General features: G+C 59.4%; 1 protein-coding gene across 1 annotated transcript; it reads right to left on the minus strand.

Moving 5' to 3' along the window:
- Window positions 1-478: 478 nt before the first annotated feature.
- FOXO6 (forkhead box O6) lies at window positions 479-21,326 on the minus strand. Its single transcript, XM_043461708.1, has 2 exons — window positions 20,913-21,326; window positions 479-2,671 (listed from the first exon to the last, which is right to left on the minus strand). Exons 1-2 carry the CDS (start codon window positions 21,324-21,326, stop codon window positions 1,400-1,402), a joined length of 1,686 nt encoding a protein of 561 aa, XP_043317643.1. The 3' UTR covers window positions 479-1,399.
- Window positions 21,327-22,369: the final 1,043 nt, after the last annotated feature.

The raw sequence follows: 22,369 nt of genomic DNA on the forward strand, positions 1-22,369 counted from the left end.
CGACTGGAAAACGGTAGGGGATAAATTCAAACAGAAGTCTGTGTGCCTTCAAGGGCCTCCTTTCCACCATCCCAGCCTGCCTTGCCAGGCCATTTTCCTGCTCTGACCCTGTTTTCTCATCTGTACAATGGGAACAAAAATTACACCTAACCCAGGATCTGACACAGACATGCTCTCAGTTAATATCTGTGCCTTCTCTTCCAACTCTAGCTTTTTTGGGACAGAATATCCCTAGACCAGAAACTTCCTGCAAGGCACATGTTCACAGAAACAGGTGCAGAGTCCACACAGGCGCATCTCCAGCATCCAGAACTCAGTAGGCACTTAACCAATGTGTGTTGAGCAGACAGGCATCCGTGAAAGCTGACACAGATGCAGACACAGTCACAATAGGCTCAGGCACAGGGACCCCCGCCTCCGCGATCCTTGCCAATTATCTGCCTCCGCCGCCACTCTCCTACTAGCCCAAGGCGCGGGAAATATTTAAAACAATTTTATTCATGAAAATATGCTGTACAATGCACTCTACACGGCCTCGACACGGCACACACGCACACGCACACGCTGACGGCACGGCCACGGTACACTGCCTACGATATGCGCCGGGGACACCGCGCCCACAGCCCGCCCCGACCGGACACTTATAAATATGGGAGAGAGGAGCCAGGACTGGCACGGAGAAGGGGGTGGTGGGTTGGGGGGTGGATCCAGAGCTGAGGCTAGCTGGAGAGGCTGAAACCAGTACTGTGGGATGGGCAGGCGTGGAAGGGGAGAAGGACTTCCACCTGGGAGGGGAGAAACTAGGGCAGGCAGGATGGGTGGGAGGGGCTGAACCGTGGGGGTGGAGGTCGGAGGGTGGTTCAAGACTTGAAGGACAGCTCAAGGTGAACAGCCGATAGGTAGGTGTGAGTGTGTTTTCAGGAGAGGGGTTCCTGGCTTGGGGTGGGTGACGCAAAGACCAGTGGGAAAGTGTCAATAGGGAATCAGCTCCGAGTTTGGGTGGGCGATTAGCCACGCGAGAGCCCTGCCAATGAAACTGAGGATTCGGAGACGCCCCCCTGTCGCATCTCCCAGTCGGCTTCCCAGACCAGCGCGTCCCACCTCATTCCTCCCCACTCCCACCCAGCGGGGAACCCAGCTTCCACCCCCCAGGCTTCCCGTCTTTGGGAGCAGGCAGAGCGGGCTTCTGGGGGGTGGGCAGGAATAGTGGGGTGCTCCAGCGCCTCGCTACCACTTCCCTCAGCGGTCAGCTTCTGAGGGCTGTCTCTAGCTGGGTTGGGGCTGCCTCCTGGATCCCCCCGTGGAGCGGGAATGGGAGTGGGGACCCGGGGATCAGGATGGGAAGACAGAGGCCCCTGGGGGGCGGGGCAGGGCACCTGGGGCGCGCGGCAGGCGGCCCTCAGCCTGGCACCCAGCTCTGGTTGGGAGGCGGGGCCCCGGCCAGGCCGGGCGGCGGCGGCGGCAGGGCCGAGTCGAAGTTGAAGTCCATTTCGTCGCTGTCCATGAAGTCGTTGAGGATGATGGACTCGACGTCGCACTCCAGGCTCCCGCTGAACATATCTAGGTCCAGGTCGGCCGGGAAGCGGTCGGGCGCGGCACCCAGCGGCCCGGCGGCGGCGGCCGCGTACGGCCCGGGCAGCGCGTCCAGCAGGAGGCCGCCGGGGGGGCCCCCGAAGACGGCCGCGTGTCCCGGCGGCGCCAGGCCCGTCGCGCCCGCCTCGCCGGGCAGCGTCATAAGGCTGATGGGGTGGGCTAAGGCACTGCGCGAGGGCGCCGGCGGCGCGTACGGGGCCACCCCTTTGCCAGGGTAGGTGGCGGCAGCGCCCGCCAGCGCCAGCTCCCCGGGTGCACCAAGCAAGGGGCCGGGCCTGGGCGCGGGTGGCGGCGGCGGCAACAGCGCGGGCAGCGCCCCCGGGCGGTAGGGCGCAGCGGCCGGCGCGAAGCTGGCCTGCTTGTTCTCTTGGATGGTCTGCATGGGAAGGCGGCGCAGAGCGCCCAGCGCCGGCGGCCCGAAACCCCCGCCCCCGCCGTAGGCGCCGCCCTTGCAGCTGCCGAAGTAGGCGGGCGTCCCGGCGCGGGCCCGCGGCCCGTACGCGTCCTGCGAGCCGTCCAGCAGCGCCTCGGGCAGCCCTGCGCTGCCGCCGCCGCCACCGTGCAGGCCCAGCGGGCCCCCCAGCTCGGCCAGGCGGGGCAGCTCCCCCGGGCAGCGGGCACCCAGCGCGGGCGATAGCGCGCTCGCCGGGCTTGGGTACATAAGCGGCGACGACGGCGCCAGGGCCTCCAGGGCCTCGTCGTCTTCCAGTTCAGCTGCCTCCCCGAGCAGGGGTCTCCCACCGCCGCGGAAGTCGGCCCACGCCTCGTAGTCGTCGCTGGCGTGCGAGGCTGGGCTCGTGGCCCACTTGGCCGCGGCAGGCATGGGCCCTGGGGCTGGCGCGCCCGGGGGGCTGTCGTCGGGGCTTCGCTCGGGTGCCTGCAGCTGCTTCTTCTTGCTGGCCTTGCCCTTAATGCGCAGGAATTTGGCCCCGTTGTCCATGGACACGGCCCTACGCCGCGGGGTCTTGCCCGTCTTTCCGCCCTCGGGGTTCAGCATCCACCAGGAGCTCTTGCCTGTGCCCTCGTTCTGCACGCGGATGAACCGGGTGTGCAGAGACAGGTTGTGCCGGATGGAGTTCTGTGGCCAGAGACAAGGACAGGGGTGGGGGAGTGGGCAGTGAGGGGATAAGTGACGGGAGGAGGAGTAGGAGAAAATCGAGGAGAGGAGAAGGCGAGAAGAAACGCCAAAAAGCAGAAGGGGAGGAAAGAGGGAAGATGAAAGGGTAGAGCGGGGAAGAAGGGGGAACAGGTGTAAGTAGCAGGTAGGACAAACTCAGAATATCCATCCCCAACCCCAGAACCGCCCCACCCTCCCTGCTCCCAGCCGTCACAGGCACTGTCTGTAGGGTGGGGCCGGAGCTTTGGGTCTGTCTATCCTTGCCAGGGAGGCTACTCTTGAGGAGCCGCCTGCAGCAGGGGAGCAAGATCCCCCCTCTCCAACTCAGCCAAGCTCCGCCCAGGGCTAGCCAGGCTGCTAGGGCCCCCCAACAGATTATGTAAGGGCTCATGCCGCTGCGGCTCATTTGTCCGCCCCCCCCCCCCGCCCCAGCCTGGCGTGGCGCCAGGAGCCCGAAAACCCAGGGCTCCAGAAATCAATCTCGCGGTGACTGATTAAGCCCTGTTTAGAACTAATTGCTCTTTCGTGTGTGGGGAGAATAAATTACCTGCTTTAATTTCGTGTCTTTAAAATGCAACTGCAGGTAGAGAAGACTGTTAACCCTTTGCTTGGAGGGTCTGGCCAGGATAAGCAGAATCGGCTGGGGGTCCCCAAGGTGGGCAGAGGCCCAGATTTTCTCCCAAATTTTCGGAGCTTCTGCGAACTCCACAGAGGCCTCCGATCCCAGTAAGCCCCTCAAAGCACATCCATCGGCCGTCGAGACCTCACACCCCACAGCTGCTCAGTACCCACCTTCAGGTCAGCCCAGTTCCTTTCCCTCCCCACCCACCTGATGCAAAGTAGCGTTGCCCTCAAACCCCTTCCTGGTGGAAACTGCACAAAATCCTCACAAAGCAGGTGACATCATGCCCATTTACAGACAAGAAGACTGAGGCTCAGAGAGATGAAGTGGCTTGCCTGAGGCCCCAAAGCTCTCCTGCTGTCTCTGGTCCTTCCACAGGCTTCACCTTAGCCACGCCTACACATATCCTCTAGTAAATTTCTGTTGGGCTCCATATCACTGCCTGCTTTTGCCAGGCCTGGCCTGGGGACAGAGGGAGGCAGGGGAGTCCACAGCTCCACTGACCTGGCTCCTCACAGAGAATGTAGAGGACCAGAACTACTGCAAAGCCTACCACGCCCCACCTCTGGGGCCTCCCTGCTGGTGGCCTGGACTTCCTGGCTCTGGCACTGTTGTGGAAATAGCAGGGGTTTGGGTATCTGAAGGGCTGGGCAGGATGCCTAGCTCTTTTCAGCCACTTAGCTATGTGACCATGGCTGTTGACTCAATCTCTAGGAGCGCATGCCTCAGTGAGCTGCTCTGAAAAAAATGGGCAACATACAGTAACCACCTCGGAAGGCTATTAGATCATTACCTGAGATAATGTTTGTGCTAAGTGTTTGGTGAATACACCAGGTGTTCATAAATGTTGGTTAAATCCCTCACTCTGGCTAGGAGACCTCACTTCTTAGATCACTCCACAGACTTACTCCTTCTCTACAATCCTTAATATCAGGCCCTGAGTGTACCTGCGCTGGGCACAAACAACTCTGGGGAGCTGGCATTACCCCATCTCCTGTACCAGGGAATGGAGACCCAGAGGCATGATGTAACTTGCCCATGGTCCCACAGGCAGTCATGCCAGGTTCCACTCCACGTCTGCCCAGCATAGGGACCTGCTCTCATCCCCCCAGCCCCAGAACCTCTGATCCGTGAGGGCTCTCCCTCCTGCCTCCTTCCCACCAGAAGGAGGTGTCCTCTCTGCTGCCCAGGGCACCCACCCACCCCTTACCCCCAGCGCCAGGTACACACCTGACTCCTTCAGGGCCCCAGGTTCCTTATCTCTGGCACTTTCTGGTCTTGGGAGACAACAGCTGGGGCCCCAAGGCCCCTCCCAGCATTGCCCTACCTGGCTCCTCCTGGGGCCCTGAGAGGAGGGGAGCCGGACCCCCAGGGAGTGGTGCTCCCTGGAGTAGAAACCCCCTTTCCTGCTCCCGCCCCTGCACCTGGCTCCCCAGCCCCACCCCCACACCTGTGTTCTGGAGCCTCTGAGGCCTCAGTTCTCAACCCCTGTGGGACTGACTGCCTAGCCAGGGGCTCCACCTCCCAGCCCCTCTGCTGGAGGTCAGTCAGGCCTCACCTCTTTATCCAAGTCACTACGTGCCAGCCCAGCTCTGAGCGCTGGAGGGCGGGGGAAGAAGGAAGGATATCACCAAGTAGGGCACCTCCTGAGTACCTGCCAGGTCAGCCCTGGCACTGGGAGTATTTGATCTCATTCTCAGTACTTTATGATCATTCTGTCAGTGTTCATACAACTCAGGGATTGTGAGCCCTATCTCAAGATGTTCTAGGGAAATGGCAACCCACTCCCGTATTCCTGCCTGGAGAATCCCACGGACAGAGGAGCCTGGTGGGCTACAGTCCATGGGGTCGCAAAGAGTCAGACACAACTTGACAACTAAAGCACCAGCCATCTCAAGGTGAGGTGACTGAGGCTCAGAGAGGTTAAGCAAGTTGTCAAGATCACACAGTTTAAGTGGCAGAGCCAGGCACTGATTTCAGGTTAGACTCACTCTGAGTCAAAAGGACTTCACATTCCACCATGGGAGAGAGAACGAGTCAGAGAATTTCCAAAAAATCTTAGGAAACCAGTCCTCCATTTCTTCTCAAACTTTCCATGATGTAATCAACCCTAGAAGCTGGTAGCATGGGAAGCTGGGGGCATGTTAAAAGGTCAAAATTCCCTAAGAGTCTTGCACTTTCTTTTTAGAATTCAAGGGAATCTTGGCTTGTACTCCACGAGACTTCCAAGTTTTCTGAATATCAATAAAAATGCTCTGGATCATGGTCAAGAACACACGTTCCAGGCCTATCTATCTTTCCCCACTCTGTTCTTTGCCCAGCTAGGTACCCCCGAGCCCCAACCTGAAACCACAGCTGGTTGGACCCAGAGAGAAAAAAGGACTTGCCCTGTGTCACCCAGGACCTGGTGGCAGAGCTGGGATTCGAGCCCAGGCCTCCTGACCTGCAGCTCAATGCTCCTCCCTGTCCTCCAGCAAGCCTGACCTGGGGCCAGTCCCTCTTCCTCTCTGGCCTGTTTCCCGCCCCAGAAATTGACAAGATGGGCCACTGCACTCTAGGCACCTTTGCAGTTGACAACGAAAAGTTCTTGGAATTGTTCAGTCCAGGGGTTTCAAACTTTTTTTTTTTAAGTAGTGGAACTCTTTTAGTAAATGGAATCTAACACAAAACATGAGTGTTCCACACTCAAGCCACTGGGGCTAGGGGGGGTGGTAACCTGGAACCCTTTCTGCTCAGCACCCTCCCTTGGCGCTCACAGAAAATGGCCCTTGGCGAGGAATTCTGCAGGCCACCTGGATGGGGTTGAAGCTTAGAACGGTGCCATGCTTTGCCCAAGGTCACCCAGGGAGGTGGCCCAGAGCTAGGTGAGGACTTAAGCCTCAGTCTGCTGAGCAGGGCTCTTCACCAGGTGTGCACCAGGGCTGTGCCCCAGGAGGCCAGGCCAGGCCCTGCAGCTCAGCTCCTCAGGGCCCAGCCACCTGGTACCCATCAGAGCTCCCGGCCAAGATCCTGTGGCAAGCACTGATCACATCTCACCCACAAGGCCTCCTGGGAGGCCAGAGGCCACGGAGGAGGTGAGGGAGGGAGGGCAGGGAGACGCCTCTGCCAGGTAGCAGTAACCAGGGTTCCCTCTCAGAGTTGCCTAGCAACCCGCCACCACAGCCAAGGCCCCGGCATGCCCAGGCTCCCCTGGTGCCCAAGCTGGGCTTCTGGGGCCTCACACCTCCTACACCTCCATGAGGGCCTGGGGCAGTTTCCCAGGGAAGATGGGACCTCCCTGACTTGGTGCCTCAGACAGATCATCGGGGGTGGGGGCAGAGGGGGAAGGGACAGGGGTTACATCCCAGCCCCTCCTACTGTCCCTCAGAACCTGGGTGAGAGGCCAGCCTCCTGGGGCCTCAGTCACCAGGGCGAAGAGGCTGATGCAGGACAAAGAGCAAGGGCTCTGGTGTTGGATCCAGATTCCAGTCTTGGCGCCGACACCCACAATCGAATGCTTTGAACTTCCACCTCCTCAAACAGGTTACCTGCCTCCACTCTTGTTTCCCTCTAGCCTTCCACCAGGAAGCAGCCAAGGGATCCTATAAATAACCCAGATCATGGTCCAGTCCTGCCCAGAACACTCGGGTGCCCCCATCTCACTCAGAGTAAAGAACAAAGGCCTTACCATAGCCCGCAAGGCCCTCTGTGACCTCCTAGGCTCCTCTCCTGACACTGTCCTGCTTGATCCCTCCCATTCTTCAAACCTTCCAGGAACCTGCGCGTACCATCCCACCTTGCCCAGATACCCACATCCATCTCTCAGCTCCCTCAAGTCTCTGTTCAGATGTCACCTATGTAATGAGACCTATCCTGCCCGCTCTTAACAGATGTTCCTCTGCCTTGCCATTTCTTGGCTCCCTAACCCTGCTCTGAGTTTTTCTAAAACAATTAGCGCTTTCTAAAGTACTGTATAATTTCTTTATATTATGTTCATTAATTTGTTATCTGGGTTCCCTTATATTAGAAACTAAGTTACATGAAGCATTTCTGTCCCTTTCTTTTTCTTACCAGACCCTATGTGTTTGGTATATGCTGGGCATTTCATAAATGTTTGTTGAGTGAATGAACGAGAGACAGCAAAGGAGGGTAACACAGTCTTGCAGGGAGAATGAATGAGATTGGCAGAGTGGCTTGCACAGAATAGGGGCTTCTCCAAACTGAGAGAACACAGAACAGAATGGGAGGCAAGCAGGGGGTGGAGAAAGGCAGGAGCATCCTGGGCCACAGAAGGAAGCAGAGAGAGGAGGAAGGGCTTCGGTGAGAGGGAAAGTAGGGCTCCCAGGGTGAACAAGGCAGCTGTCCACCCTGGCCCCCTATGCTGCTCGCTCCTGCTGCCCGGACAGATTTGGGTAACCCAGGGCTTGCTGCGGTCATGGTCTCTCGCAGCCTGGACCATCTGAGCCAGAAGATGCTCCAGGAGCCCCCAGGGGAACTGAATAACCTCGTCCTTGCTGATGGTGCCTCCCCCGTGGACAGGGTCTGAGCTGTTTGGTGGCAGCAGCTCATCCATCCAACAGGACACCCTCATCTATTCCGAGGATACCCTTCGCCCACGAGCAGTAATGCATTCATCTGACAACACAACCCCATTTATCCAGCACACCAGTCCCATTTATCCAGCAAGTACAACCTCATTTGCTAACAGCACTCCATTCACCTGACGGGCCCCCTCATTTATCCAGCAGGACACCCTCATTTATCCTCCAAGTCGGAGGCTCTCCTTCCTCCTGTGGTGTGGCTGTGTTCTCTGATGGTGCAACCCGCCTGATCCAGCAGGACGTCATCGCTCCTACAAGTACACTTCATCCCCTGATAGTACAACCTCATTTATCTAATAATGCAGCCTCACCTTGCCTCCAAGTACCACCTCATTCCCTGACAGTACAACCTCGTTTATCTTCCAGCTCAGCCTCATTTCTCCTCCCAGCACAGCTTCATTCCCTGATAGCTCAACCTCATCCAATCTTACTTCTCCAGCCAGAGCCCAACAGATCTCAGGGATGGGGAGTGGGGGGAAAAGAGGAGGGCTTTGGAGCAAGAAGAAGGGTCCCACCATTTGCTGTTCCCAGCCTATGGAGGGCTGCCTGTCACTATGACTGTATCCAATCTTCCCAGGCCCCTGGACTTTGAGTTCTAGGTTGCATGGTCCAGCTAGTGCTCCACCATTGCCCCCACCTCCTGTTTGGTCCCCTTGATGGCTAAAGAGAACCCACAGGATGGAATTTTTTTTTTCCAGCTCTCCAGCAAGGAAAAAAATCCACCTGATTCGATTTGTAGCATTTGCTGATTTCTGTGGCCTGGATATTCCCATCGTAGCCAATTTTAAGCTGGCAGCATGATGTCACTGAGAGCAGAACTGGGAAAAAGTTCTCCCTGATCAGCTCTCACGAGCCAGTGCAAGCCCACTCTTGCACACCACTGGCACACACTCACATACCAAGGCGGGAGAAGGGCAGCACCTACCACGAGCCAGACCTAAGCTAGGTTCTTTAGATACATTTCTTCTGTGAATTCTAAAAACCATCCAGACTGTGGGTAGGTAATCCTATTTTACAAAGTGGGGGTGGGGGGCAAACTAAGGCTCAAGTAGGTTAAATAACTCCTGAGACCACAAAGCTGGGAAGTGATGGAGCTATGTCTGGGTCTCAGGGCTGCTGTATTCCAAAGCCAAGGTTCTTCTCACCCACATCCCTAATGAGGTGGGGAACGCTGCCCTGCTGCCCACCTCAGTGGCCATCCCTGCCTTGATTCTCAAGCCCAAGTTTCCTGGCTTTCATTGAAGACAGGAGACCCAAGTGTTGTGCTCCTCACCCATAACAAGCCCTGTGCTACCCCCTGGCCTCTAGCACCGAGGGGATTCCAGGACCCTCCCAGTTCAGTCCTGGATCTCGTGTCCATCCATCCAACCTAAAACCAGGTATGGATGCCTCTCCAGGTTTCATTGCTGTCCAAGGTTCAGCCTGGCCCCGCCCTCAGGAAGCTGACCCCACCTACTCAATGGGGATGGTGACCCCGCTCCTCCCTTTAGTGCCTCCCAGAGCAGAGATCACCTGTGGGGCTGCAGGAGTGCTCTGATTCCCTCTGTGACTCCTGTTTCCTCTCTCCCTCCTTCCTTCCTTCCCTCCCTTCCTGCATGAAGAAGTACTGAGGGCTAGACTTGGAATCCCAACCTCATCCATGTGACCTTGAGCATCTCCTGTAAAAGACAGTAACTATCCCAACATCCATGGGAAAGGGGGTGGGGCCAGGAACTGCATGACATCCCACAGCTTGTGGAGTCCCTGTCTCAGGCCCAGGAGCAACCCTTGTACCACCCTAAATCCCCCACCCACCTCTGGCCCAGGAACACACCTGACTCAGACAGAGCCACAAAATGGGGGGGCGGGTGCGGGGAACCTAGGCGAGGAGGGGGGTCACTTGCTCTGCTGCCTGGAGTACTCAGTCCAGACAGACTTCCTGGGAGGAGTGACCTAGATGACCTCAGGGCCCTGAGGCCACATGCAAACCCTTGGTACTAGGGTCTGCAGGGAAAGAGGGGTGGAAGGGCAGGCAGGGGCATCAGAGCCACAGGTGTTGACAGGTGAATGGCTTGGAGTCATTAGTGGAACAGAAGTGGGCAGCCTGGGGCCAGGAGGAACCACATAGCCAAAGCAAGGCAGGAGGTCAAGAGACAGACCCTGGCATCCCCCACCCCTACCACCCCAGACACAACAGAGCCCACACACCCAGCCTGGACAGCAAACGAGCCAACAGCAGAAGTCCCAGCTCACCCCTACTCAAAGACCCATGGCTCCTTATCCCCCAGGGCTTGGGTCCAGCTCCAGACTGACAATCAAGGGCCTCTGATGTCTCCAGCCTCGTCACCTCCATTGCTTACACCTATCTGGAACTCCAGCCACCCTGGATATCTCACATTTCCTGCCTTCGCACACTCTGTTCCCTGTGCCCTTCTCTCTCTCTCTGTGCAACTGGGTCCCGATCCATCAAGGCGAGCTTTGTGGCGTCTTACCCCTCTGCAAGCCCCAAAGATAACTGTTCCTTCCCCATTTCTACTGCAAAAATCCACCTGTGCACTAGAATGTAATTGTGGATGAGTCTGCCTCCCAACTTGAACTTTGTGGGCAATCCTTGGCTCACAGTAAGTCAACACATAGGTTGGAACTTTCAGCAGCCATGAACCACTCAGGCCTGGCAACTGTGTGCCATTTCTGTTCCGCCAAACCTCAGGCTGAAGTTCCGGGTACTGGCTCCTCCTCCTCCTGGTTTTTCCTCCAATTCCTGGTGCCTCTGCCACCTCCCTACTCTCTCTGCTGACTCCTCCGGAGACTTCAACAAGTGGAGAAGGAAAGACACTACGATTTGCTAAGCATTCATGCACATGCTGGCACTCAACAGTTTAAGTCTTACTGAGTATCTGTAACAAACCTCTGAGTTGGTTTATTATTCTCATTTTACAGAGGAGAAACTGAGGCTTCAGGAGACAACTGACCTGCTCCAGATGGTGAGTGCTGAGGCAGGAATTCACACCAGGGTCTGTGCTCTTCCACCTACCCTAAGACACCTCTCGGCAGGAGCCTAGGCCAGACAGAAACTCTCCTGGGGAAAGGGCGCCAGGAACTGCCACGCTGGCTCAGCAACCCCTGCACAGACCTCCTCTCTCTTCCAGGATTAAAGGGGATCCCCAATTGCCAAGCCATTCAGGCCTCTCTGAGCCCCTCCTCATTCTGATTCCCTCCCTCACTCTGCTGGCAGCACCTCCCACACCCCTGCCCCAGGCCTTGGGAGCAGCTGCAGTGACCTCACCCAGCCCTGCCCTGGGCCCGGCTCTGGGGAGGGCTCAGCAGCTGTGCCCCAGCCCTGCAGGCTGGCTAGGGGGTGGGAGGTGGAAAGGAAGAGTGGGCATGGTGCCAAGAGAACCATCTGCTCTCCAAAGGGGCATGGCCACCCGCACAGACACTGGCCTTACCCCCAGGGGCTGCCCTTGGCCCTCTGTCCCCATGCCAAGGGGCTCCAGGAGGCCCGAGCAGCCCACCCAGACTGGGGCACCAGCCCTCATCTGCCATCTGTCTTCTCCCGGAGCCTGAGAGGTCTTTGCAGGGCATGTTGGAGCACAAATGTCTGCCGAAAAATGAACAAGTGCTCGGGGTAAGTTCTCAGGGCAGAGGCCAGAGGCCAGGGCTGGGTGTGCTGAGCACTGCCCACCCAGCCCCAGCCTTGCCAAGCCAAGAGCAGGCAATCCCCTGGGGGATGGGGGCCTCCATCCCCTCACATCTGCTCAGCTGGCAGGTGCCACTGGCAGAGGGCAAGCCCCTTCCCCCACAGCCCCAGCTCAGGTTACAAAAGGAGGCAAGGCCAGCTGAGGACAGGGGGAGGGGACAGGAGGGGTGGAGGAGGCTTCCCAGCTTCCCAGAGTGTTGGGGGAGGGGAGCTCGGATCCCTAGATGGGACTTAGAGCCAGAGAGGGAAGTATCATGTCCAAGGTCACACAGCCTGCCAGTGGGCAAAGAGGAGCCAGCATCTAGGGGCAGGTAGCCCTGAGTTCAAAGGTGACCTTGGGTAAATCACTGCCCTCATCTGTAAAAACACAGGGCCTGAAACCTACCTGCTTGCCCTCAAGGCCTCAGGGAAAGCTGTGTAGGCTAGAGAGCAGCATATGGAACCTCCTGATTCCCTCACACCTCAGGGACAGAAAGGGAGGGACTAGAAATCTTGCCCCCAGCCCCAACACACATACAAGTCAATGTCTTTCAGGGATCAGGGCCCAGGACTCCCACCCTACACAGGGCATGGAGAGTTATCTCCTTTCCTTTGCCAGAAGTGATGAACAACAATAATGGTATTTGCTCAGATTTCACTGGGGACTTTACATGTAACTCTCCTTAGATGTAATTCTCACAGCAAAGCTTGGACATGTCTTATTATTATCCCATTTTGCAGAAAGGGAAACTGAGGCTTGGATGCTCAAGGCTACACAGAGGGTGAGTGGCAAAACTAGGACTGTTCCTCCCTGCTTGCCTCGAGACTCTTACCTGCACCTCTGAGATCCTCAAGGCACCAAAGGGTGCCGCCTGGCACTTCAGGCCTGGCATCTTGGAGTCTTGGAACCTCTACTTTCTCAGATTCATCTTCTCTCCTGGATCCCAGTATGAGGCCCACAGTGGACCCCTGAGCCAGTCTCTTCTCCGACCCCAACCCTCCATACCATCCTTTCTGCCCATGTCATCCCTCATTCCCCACAGTTTGGAGTGCCAACTTCTTGGTGTGGTATTCAAGGCCACTCACCAGCCGGCCCCTGCTCGCTTCTCCAGCCTCAAGTCCTGCTGGGCTCTGGCTAACATAGCCAGACCCTGTGAGGCTCCCAAAGAATCCTGAGGGTTTAACTTTTTTGCCTCATTCTCTTTCCTCACCTCCAAATACACACAGAGCATTATCTGTCCCTCCATCATGACCCTGGGTCATTTTTATCCTCATCTTCTTTCCCCAGCTGGACCTGCAGGCATTTCGAGGGCAGGGAGCCAGTCCAGTTCCTCTGAGCAGCACTGCCCAGTGGGTGCCCAGTGGGTGTAGGCCTGAATTAAAGTGAGTGGAAGAAGTAGCCATCAGCCCTGGGGCCTGCAGATGGAGAGGGGGCCGATGTCAGCTCCCTCCCTCTGGGAGCTCTGGGTTGGAGAAAGGGAGTCAGGATCCCAGAGCCAACACCCCAGACTGGAAGCCTCAGGGCCAAACTCCAAGGGAAATCAGAGAGACAATGTTGCCGGTGGAGGCCAGCCTGCACTAGCCTGGCCAGAGCACTGGGTTAGGGAGGAACAGCCCAGGGGAGTTTCATTTCTGTTACTGCCAGTGGGATATTATGAGAGCCTACTTGGTGTCTCTCGGCCTCACTTTCCTCATTTGCAAATTGAGGACAGTAGCGGTACCAGCTTCACAGTTTGCTGTGAAAATTAAATGGGAGCATGCCTGTCATGGCACATGGAGGTTGAATCTCCAGCTGGAAGAGTTCTGTGTGTGGCGGAAGCAAAGTTCAGAAGACGAGAGGGGTGAGTGATGTGGCTGGAGAGGTTGACTGGGGCCAGGAGGCCAAGACCTGGAGTGGTTAAGGCCCCAGGACTGGTCCCTGTAAGCAGAGCACACGTGGTCTCACCTCCCCCACCAGACAGAGAGCTAGCAGAGAGCAGGGACTGCGACTTTCCAGTTCCTCATGGGCCAGCGCCAAAGAGGCCTGCCGAGGATTCATGCCGATGACCGTTCCCCTCTCTCCTGCAGCCAAACGCTCTGTTGGCAGAGCACGTGAGACACGGAGGGTGGGTGAATGTATTCCGGGGTGGGCGGGTGGGAGTGGTTTCAGTCCCTTGAAGCTGACTGCATGGGGCTCAATTCTCTGGAGGACCCAGAAAGAGTGAGGAAGAGAGGTGTGGGCTCAATCTGGGCAGCCTGCTTGGAGGAGAAGGTGGTCCACCCTGGGAACAAAAGACGGGAGGGACAAGCAGGAGTCAAGGAAGATACCGTCTAAGGCATCAATTCAGAATCTGACCTGTCAGCCCACATCCCAACTTTAACAGACAGACCTGTTAAAATATAGATTTCAAAGCCCACCCACTGGCAGTCTGACACAGAGGGTCTGAGAGAGGGGCTGCAGACCGTACTACCTAAAAGCTTCTAGGTGACTCAGATCATCAGCCAGCTCTGCCAACAACTAAGGACTTAAGGCAGGATTTCTCAGAAAGACATATTGGGTTTCAGAATCACCTAGTAGGTAGGTTTTTGTTCAAACTACCCAAGCACCCGCCTAGTTTCTGAGGGGTGTCCCCAGGGATCAGCCCCTGAGAGTCGACAGCAGTCTTGGCGAGCAGGTGACAACTCCAGTGTTAGGCATAAAGATGGCAGCGTGAGGGCAGCGTGGGATCAGAGGCAGCAGGGAAAACGGGAGAGAGGGCAGGGCCTGGACAAGGCCAGCAGAGGGCCCAGGGGTTTGAACAGAACAGTTTGGGCTTGGTTGGCTCCCAAGGGAACTGAGTAGCCCTGGAGGGTTCTGGAGTGAGCATGAGAGTGCCCTGGGGCAGGAGGACTAGTTGGGATGTGGGCTGACGCTGCACTGGCATTGGGAGATGGTGACACATGGCAGAAACAGACAGGTCTGCATCTAAACCCAGGCTCAGCCTCGTTCAGCTATGCTGCCTTGGCCAAGTGACTTCGTCTTTTCCTCAATTTCCTCAGCTGCAAAATGGGGCTATTATCACATACCTGGCAGGACCCAGAGAGGAAGAAATGGGAAGATTTATGTGAAGTGCCCAACTGACTGCTTAGCACCCAGGAGTTAATTCCCTTAATTCTTGTTCCCCTTCCCACAAGAGGCAACCCTCTTAGAGACCAGAAAGGTTTCTCTGCAAAGACGAGGCCCTGGGGGGGGGAGGGTGTGGGAGGCCCCTCCCCCACATGCCACCTGGCCCCCCTCCCACCTCCACATATGGGTTGGGGGGGTGGGGAGAGGCAGCAAACAGCCAAACCCTCCCAAACAGGAGTTGGTTTCCATGGTAACCAGGGTGCCAGGAGGAAGGGGGGCGCTCCAGATCCAGCTGTCCCCCCTGAGCGCCCTACCCAGGCCCCAGAGCCTCTGCTGATGCCCACCTAACACCCTGGACCCCCCATCTGCCTGCTCTGGGGGGACAGCTGGGAATGCCATGAGCACTCCCTTCACTGTGCTCAGAGTATGTCTGCCACCTGGGTACCGCCAGGGGCTGGGTAGGCAGCCCCAAGCAGGAGTCCCCAGTTCGAGCGCGTCCACACTGCTACTCACCTACTTCCACCCATGAGAAGTCCCATCAGCACTCTGCGCTCCCAGGCCCATCTAACCCATCACGGCTCCTAGAACCAGAGGGTTCGTCCAGTTACAGCCCCCAAAAGGGCCAGAGAGTGGGTGAGTTAAGGCCCTTTGGCTATGGAGGAGAACACAGAGGACCAGATCGGGGGAGAGCTTTGCTCAACACACTCGAGATCAGGGTCCCCTACAGGGGCTCTCCCCACCCCTCACCCACTCCCAACTCCGTAGCTCCAACAGACCCTGACGGGCTGAACTAGGACACCTGGAGCAATGCTCCAGAGAGATGGGTCATGGCCAGAGAGAAGGAAGAAAGGCCTAACAACCCAAAGGTCTGTCTAGCAACAGAATGGGCAGTGCTGGAGCTTGCAGCCTCCGGCACCTAGGAGTGTGTGAGAAAGGGAGTAATCTAGGAAGGAGGCTTGACAGCAGGTGATGGGCTCCATGACTCCCCGCCTCTCCTGGAGACGGAAGTCAGACTCGGATGTGAAAGGAGTAGGCACCAACGTGAACCTGTTTCTCGGGGACCCATCCACAAGATGGCAGGCAGGCCACAGGCTCAGATAGGGGAGGGGTGCTGAGGAGTCAGCTGCAAGGTAAGGGAGACAGTTAGGGGGGTGCTCCCTGCCACAGCCATACCCCAGAAGCCCGCACCCCCGCCCGAAGCCCGCAACCACACCTGCACTCCTCACAAGACACAGAGGGGCTTCCATAGCTCTTTGGACCCCGTTTAGTGGCCACCGCCAGCTGCCACTCAAAGATGAGAGAAGGTGGGCTGCTAGAAACAAGCCTGCCCCCTTTCCAAATCCCTCCCCACCCCAGCCCTAATGGCACAGGAAGAAACACGTGAGTTTGGGGTGTATAAGGGGGTTCAGTTCCCAGGTCTGCCAGTTCTTAGGGAGGTGATCCTAAGACAAGTCACTTCTCCAGCTGGGAAAGTGGGATGCTAACACCAGCCTGGACCGGTGGGCGCTTGCTCCCCAGCCCTCTGAGCCCTTCCCCTTCTCTGGCAGAGCCCCTCCACGCCTCAGTCCTGAAGCTGGGTCCTCAGGGCCTGCACTCAGGGGAGCCCCAACCCGCAGAAAGTGGGGGCTGGGGGGGCGCTGAACTTTCGAACCTGCACACCCCCCTCCCCGCGCCGTTCATTACCTTAACAGGAGTTAAAAATAACCGTCTCATCTCTTTAAATTAGTCTGTCTGCAATTACCGCCTGGCACGGCGCTGCCCGCCATCGTCCCGCTGGAGCGGCGCCAGGTGGCAGGCGGGGGCCCTCACCCTGTCTGTCGGTCTGTCTGTCTGCCTCCGGGTCCTCCCCTCCTTCTCGCCGCAGAGGTGCAGCTACCCCCGGGGCCTCCTGGCGGCCCTGCCTCTCAAGCTCCCCAAGTTGCTGGGGAGGGGCGGCCGGGGGGCCACGCACGCGGCTGGCAGAAGTGAGGGGCCTTCGTGGAGCAGAGGACCGGGAGGGGATTGGGGGGGGGGGGGCGCGGTAGCGGGGGAGGGGCGCCGGGAGGCCCGGGAAGCCGGAAGGGCCCGCCGCGCGCCAGCGCTCGTGGGTGGGTGTGAGCAGGTGGCCGTGGGAGTCTGCCGGGCGTGCCAGCAACTGTGCCAGGAGCGGCTGGCACGGGCTCGTGCCCAGGAGGCGGGCAGCTGCCAGCCCCCCGCTCGTGCAGCGCGGGGGGTGAGGACACCCCCCAACCCGGGCTCACACCGCCTCCTCCCACACCCCCACCAGCCCTCGGGGCTGGGGATCCCCGGAGGACAAAGAAGGAGGAGGGAGCCCTGCTGGAACGGGCTGCAGGGAGGAGAGAAGGGGGAGCCCTGCAAGCAAACCACTGCTCAGCCGGGCTGTCTCAGGACCCTCCTCCTGGCCTCAAGGAGCAGCCCCTCCCTTCTAGACCCCACCCCACCGAGGACCTACTGGCCAGCCTGGGTGGTATGGGGTGGGGCACCACCCCTCCTGATCCCACCCCACAACAGCCAAGCTGCTCCAGGCACTGAGGGAGAAGGGGAGTCCCCCTCCACTGGGCTCCAACCCCACCTGTCCTGGGGACAGGAATGGGAGGCACCCAGGCCTGGCCTGAAAGCTCCCAGGGGAGTTGGCAGCCAGGAAACACAAAAGCAGGCAGAACAACTCCAGGGGTGCTAAGTGGAAGGAGCACCAGGATCCAGAGCAGCCTGGAAGGCTTCCTGGAGGAGTCCAGCACTAGGGAAGGAGGGACAAGAGTATCTGAGAGGAAGTGGGAGACCCTACTTGGATGGTGAAGGACAGGGAGGCCTGGCACGCTACAGTCCACGGGGGTAGCAAAGAGTCAACATGACTTAGCGGCTGAGCAGCAGTAACAACCTGGATGTGGGACAGCCACACTTCCCGACCCTGCAGAGGGAGGGAGACTTCCTGTCCAAGCCCTCACCCCAGACCTGGAGACCCTACACCCTGACAGCAACTCTTCCAGCCTCTCTGGCACCAAGCCCAGTCTGTCTTCGGGCTTCAGCCTGCTGGGTGCCCTGCGTCTGCTGTTGATCTTGCCTCCTCCACTTCCTCTCTGCAACACCTCTGAACTGTCATCCCACAGTCCAGGTGGGGCCACAAGGCAAAGGTCAAGCCCTTCCTGATCTGGCCCACTCGGCCTTTCCCATGACACAGCCCCGCCACCTCCAGGAGCTCTTAGTTCCAGCCTGGCACGCCCAACAGTCTCCCAAACCCAGCGTATGAATTCCACCTCCCTGCCTTTGCATACGCAGTCAGTATCCCTTGGAAGACTTTCCCCCAAATTCTACCCGCCCTCCCCACCCAGTGAAGACAGACCAGATCCTGTGCCATCTTCTCTGGGAGGGCTTGCCTGGCTCCCCAGGGGATCTCCCCACCTTCACCACACCCCTATCCCCCCCACTGCCCACCACCCAGCCCTTCCTGCCTGTAAAACACAGGGCTTGGGTAACCCTGATGCATCCTGAAGGTAGGTCCAACGCCTCCCCCACTGGTCCCCCCATTCCATCAGTCACAGGGTTCAGTACACCCCAGGGGCTGAAGGGCAACACTTATGTGGGGGAGGGGAGAGAGGAAGGAACAATGGGTCCCTGGCCCCAACCCTGGCACCTGAGGTGTCCCACAGGCTCTGTAACCAGAGGGTGGCTGAGAGTTGGGAATGGCCCCTCCACCCAGCCCCTGGAGGGACTGATTGGGAATGGGGGAACAGGTGGTGGGAGGGGTGGGAATGAGAGGGGGAGGAGGCTCCCCGGGGAGCTGGATGCGGGTGGGATAGGAGGAGGACAGCCATTGAGGGGATGAGACGGGAAAGGCCAGAGGTCTCTCTGAACAGCCCTCCTCTGCTGCTGCAGGGGTCTCTGCCAGGTCTAGGTGAGGAGCCCATGCCTGAGGACCCCTCACCAATGCCCCAGCCCAGGGCAAGCCTTCCTGAGCCCAGGGACAGGGAGAAGCAGTGTGTCCCCAGCAGTGTGGTGCAGAGGACACCGCATCCAAAGGGCAGGCGGGAGGCCTGGGCCATCATCCAGGGCCTGCCGCTCACTGATGACCTGGGAAGAGTCCCATTCCCTGCCAGGGCCTCAGTCTCACAGTCTGCAAAATGAACTCATGGGACTATATTATCTCCAAGTACCTTCCCAATCCCACTCTCGGATTTAGATCCATCCCTGTTTGAAAGCTGTCAGTGTCCCCCTCCCACGCCCAGGGCAAGCAGGACACTATTCCAGAGGCTCTGGGTCCCTGGAGGGAGACACACCTAGATTGGAATCCAGCTTTCCCATCTACTGACTGTGACCTTGGGCAGTTTGCTTCTCCACTCTGTGCCTCAGTGCCCAGTTCTGTAAGTGGTGACAGTAAAACCCACCTCAGGCAGTGCAGAGGGCATTAAAGGTGACACCTGGCACAGATGCCTGAAGCTGCCTGGCAGAGGGCTTGGCCCTGAGACCCTCAGTGCACTGTAGTTTTCTCTTGGGTTCAAGCCTTATGTTCCCACTTGCCATCTTCCCCATCATCCCTAACCCTTCAACCCCATTTGGAGCTCCATCTCCTGCAGGAAGCCCTCCTGGCTTGCTCTTACTCACAGTATCCTCCCTGGTCTCAGCACCCTCTGCACCATCCACTCACTTCTTTACTTTTACCAGACATGCACTGGTAGCTCCTGGTGCCAGGCGCTATGCTTGGTGGTATGGGCACAGAGATTGAACTAACACCGCCACTGTTTTCCAAAGGGGGTGGGGAAGGGAAATGAGACAGGACACAAAAGACTAAGACTTATGACAGGTAGGGAGAGGACCAGAGATGAGGGAGTCCTGAGCTAGCTAAAAGGGGTTAGGGAAGGCTTCCCGGAAGAGGTGTCTGAACACTATGCCCTTGAGGGCAGGGACAATCTACAAGGAGAAGTGAAGGGTGGGACAGTTCAGCAGGGGGAGGTGGGAGCAAGACACAGCACCCACTTAGGAGGAACAAGTGTTCTGCTGAGGGCTGAGCCCAGGGGGACCAGCTAAAGGATGCAGAGGAGGACTCAGGTCTGCTACTCCAGCCTGCGTCCCCACCCAGTAGTGGCCAGAGAGACAGAGGAGCTGCCAGCATAAAGCCTGAGAGCCATGGGCTCCCAGGTCAACGCACTGTGGCTCCTACAACGCAGCCGCCAGGCACCTCGTGCGGTTCATGTCCACAAGCCTCCCCTCCTCCACCGGCACACCTCCTTCCCCTGACCCTGCCTACCACCACCAATCGCAGCCCCTTACCTCCATTTAGGCATGTCTCCCTCATAAAGACCCCCTCTTGCTGAAAGCTTACAGGCCCTAGGCATGGCCCGACCACCCCATCCCCCTCCTCTCCTCCAAAGGCATCAACTATCCCCATTCCCCAACAAGTTAGCCAGGGGAGGGTCTGGAGGCCACAATCCAGTCAAGACCCCGTCCTCTCCCAAGATGGCTCCCCCCTTTCCAGTGGTTGGTACTGAGACCTCTCTGGGGTGCCCCTCCCCCTCCCCCCACCCCCAAATGCATCTGGGCTCAGAAAACCAGGGAAGTGGGAGACTAACAGCCTGGGGTGGGCACAGACAGATCCCGGGGTCTCAACACCCTGCCTTCACACCAGCAGGGGTCATCACCAGCCTACCGTGCTGATCCAGGCCAGGGGGGACAGCAGCTGCCCCATGGAGAACTCAAATCACCTGACCAGTTCCCCACCTCAAACTGGCTGGTGCCCTAGGGTGAACTCCTGGCACTACAGAAAGAACTGTGGCCTAGGGTCGCATTCCTCACCCTGAGGCCAGCTTCAGGGAGGGCAGTGGGAAAGATTTGGGAGGAAAGCAGCCACTGGCCCCAAGTCATTATTTCAGCTCTTTCAGGAGGGTGCCCTGGTGGAGAGGGTAACACAAAGCAGACCGGGGCGGGTAAGAGAGGGGTCCCCAATGTCTGAGGCCTGAGGACAGGTTCTTCTGCTATGCCCCCAGGGATGGGGTGAGGGTATCCCTCAGGGGTGCCTCAAAGTGGCAGTCCCTTGTCACCCCACCAGACCTCCCACCCTGCATCCAGAGCATGCACACAGCTGCTCCCAGCACGCCCCCGCCTGTCTGCCGGCCGGCCCCACGCCCTGGGCACACACTTTGTGACCCCTGGGGGTGTCCCAGGGTCTCCCTCCAGACCGCCCACCGGGTGCCCAGAGGCATCTAGCAGCCCTTGGAAGCCCCAGCCGACGGCTCCAGCACCCCTCCCTAGCCCGACGCCCCCACCTTCCAGCCGGCCGAGCTGTTGCTGTCGCCTTTATCCTTGAAGTAGGGCACGTAACGGACCATCCAGTCGTAGATCTGCGAGAGCGTGAGCCGCTTGTCCGGAGCGCTCTCGATGGCTTTGGTGATGAGGTCGGCGTAGGACAGGTTCCCCCACGCGTTCCGCCGGGAGCTCTTCGCTTTCCGCAGCGGTCCGACCTCCGCGCCCAGCGGCGGCGCTGGGGCCATCGGCGGGGCCGTGGCCCGGCGCTCCGGCCCGCAGTCCTCGGCGCCCTCGGCCACCCCAGAACCCAGCGCTCCGTCCTCGTCGCCGACCAAGTCGGGCTGCGGCAGGGGCCAGGTACACGAGCGCGGCCGGCTCTGCGGCGCGAAGTCCGGGTCCACGTCCACCTGATGCGCTCGCAGCTTCGCAGCCATGGTCCCGCCCGGCTCGGGCGAGGAGGGGAGGGGGGCTCCGCGGAGGGTGGGCGGGCGGCTCCGGGATCTGCGCGCCCCTGGGAGGCCCGCGGGAGGGGTCCCTGGCGGCGCCGGCTCAACCGCGGGGCGCCATGGGCCAGGTCGCGGAGACAGGGGGCTGGACGCGCTGGGAAGCCCGAAGGGAGGAAAAGAGGCGGGCAGTGAGAGAGCGGCGGCCCCGGAGCCCAACGGGCACACACCTCGCCCAGCCCCGCTTCTAGCACCTGCCGCCTGCTTGTGCCTGCAGCCACCACCGCCACCGTCGCTGCCGCCGCTCCCCCGGCGCCGACCCCGCACGCGGGCCCCGCTCTCCCGGGACGAAGCCGGACTGCACCATGCCGGAGCCCGAGCCCGTGCCGGAGCCCGCGCCGCCGCCGCCGCCCCGTGAATGCCGCCGCCGCCGCCGCCGCCGCTCCGGCTCCAGCGCCAGCTCCCGCGCCTGCCGCGCTCAGCGCCGGCTGCACCTCAGATGGGCGGGGGACAAGGAGGGGGGCGGGCCCGGCGCGGGAGAGGGCGGGGCGTGCCCGCCCGCGGCCGCGGAATCCTCTGGCGGGCCGGGTGCCCCGCCCGCGGGCTGGAGGCGGAGGCGCGGGGCTCCCGGCCGGGGGCGACCCCGCCGCAGCCCCTGCATGCAACAGCGCCGCCTACGGAGCAGGGAAGACGCGGCGGGCGCGACCCCGCCCCCTGCTTTGCTCTAGGGGAGGGGGCGCGGGGGCGGGGCCCGAGCACCCTCATTGGTCCGTAGCAGGGCTGTCCCGCCCACGGACTCGGCAGGATCCCTCCCCTAAGCGCGTCAGCGGGTTATTGTTACAACCCGGGGTTTCCCGGGGCAACAGAAATGAGGCGGGGCTCAGAGCACATGGCCCCGCCTTCTACTCCCGGGAGGAATGCCCCGCCCTCTGTTTCTAGACCCTTGGTATTTCCAAATCTTCGTTCCAGAAACCTGGTGGGGTGGATGATGGAGTTGTTCTCTTCTTTCTGCCCTGGGCTGGGGGAAAGGAGAG

This window comes from Cervus canadensis, chromosome 2 (genome assembly GCF_019320065.1).
Source record: "Cervus canadensis isolate Bull #8, Minnesota chromosome 2, ASM1932006v1, whole genome shotgun sequence".
Taxonomy (NCBI): domain Eukaryota; kingdom Metazoa; phylum Chordata; class Mammalia; order Artiodactyla; family Cervidae; genus Cervus; species Cervus canadensis.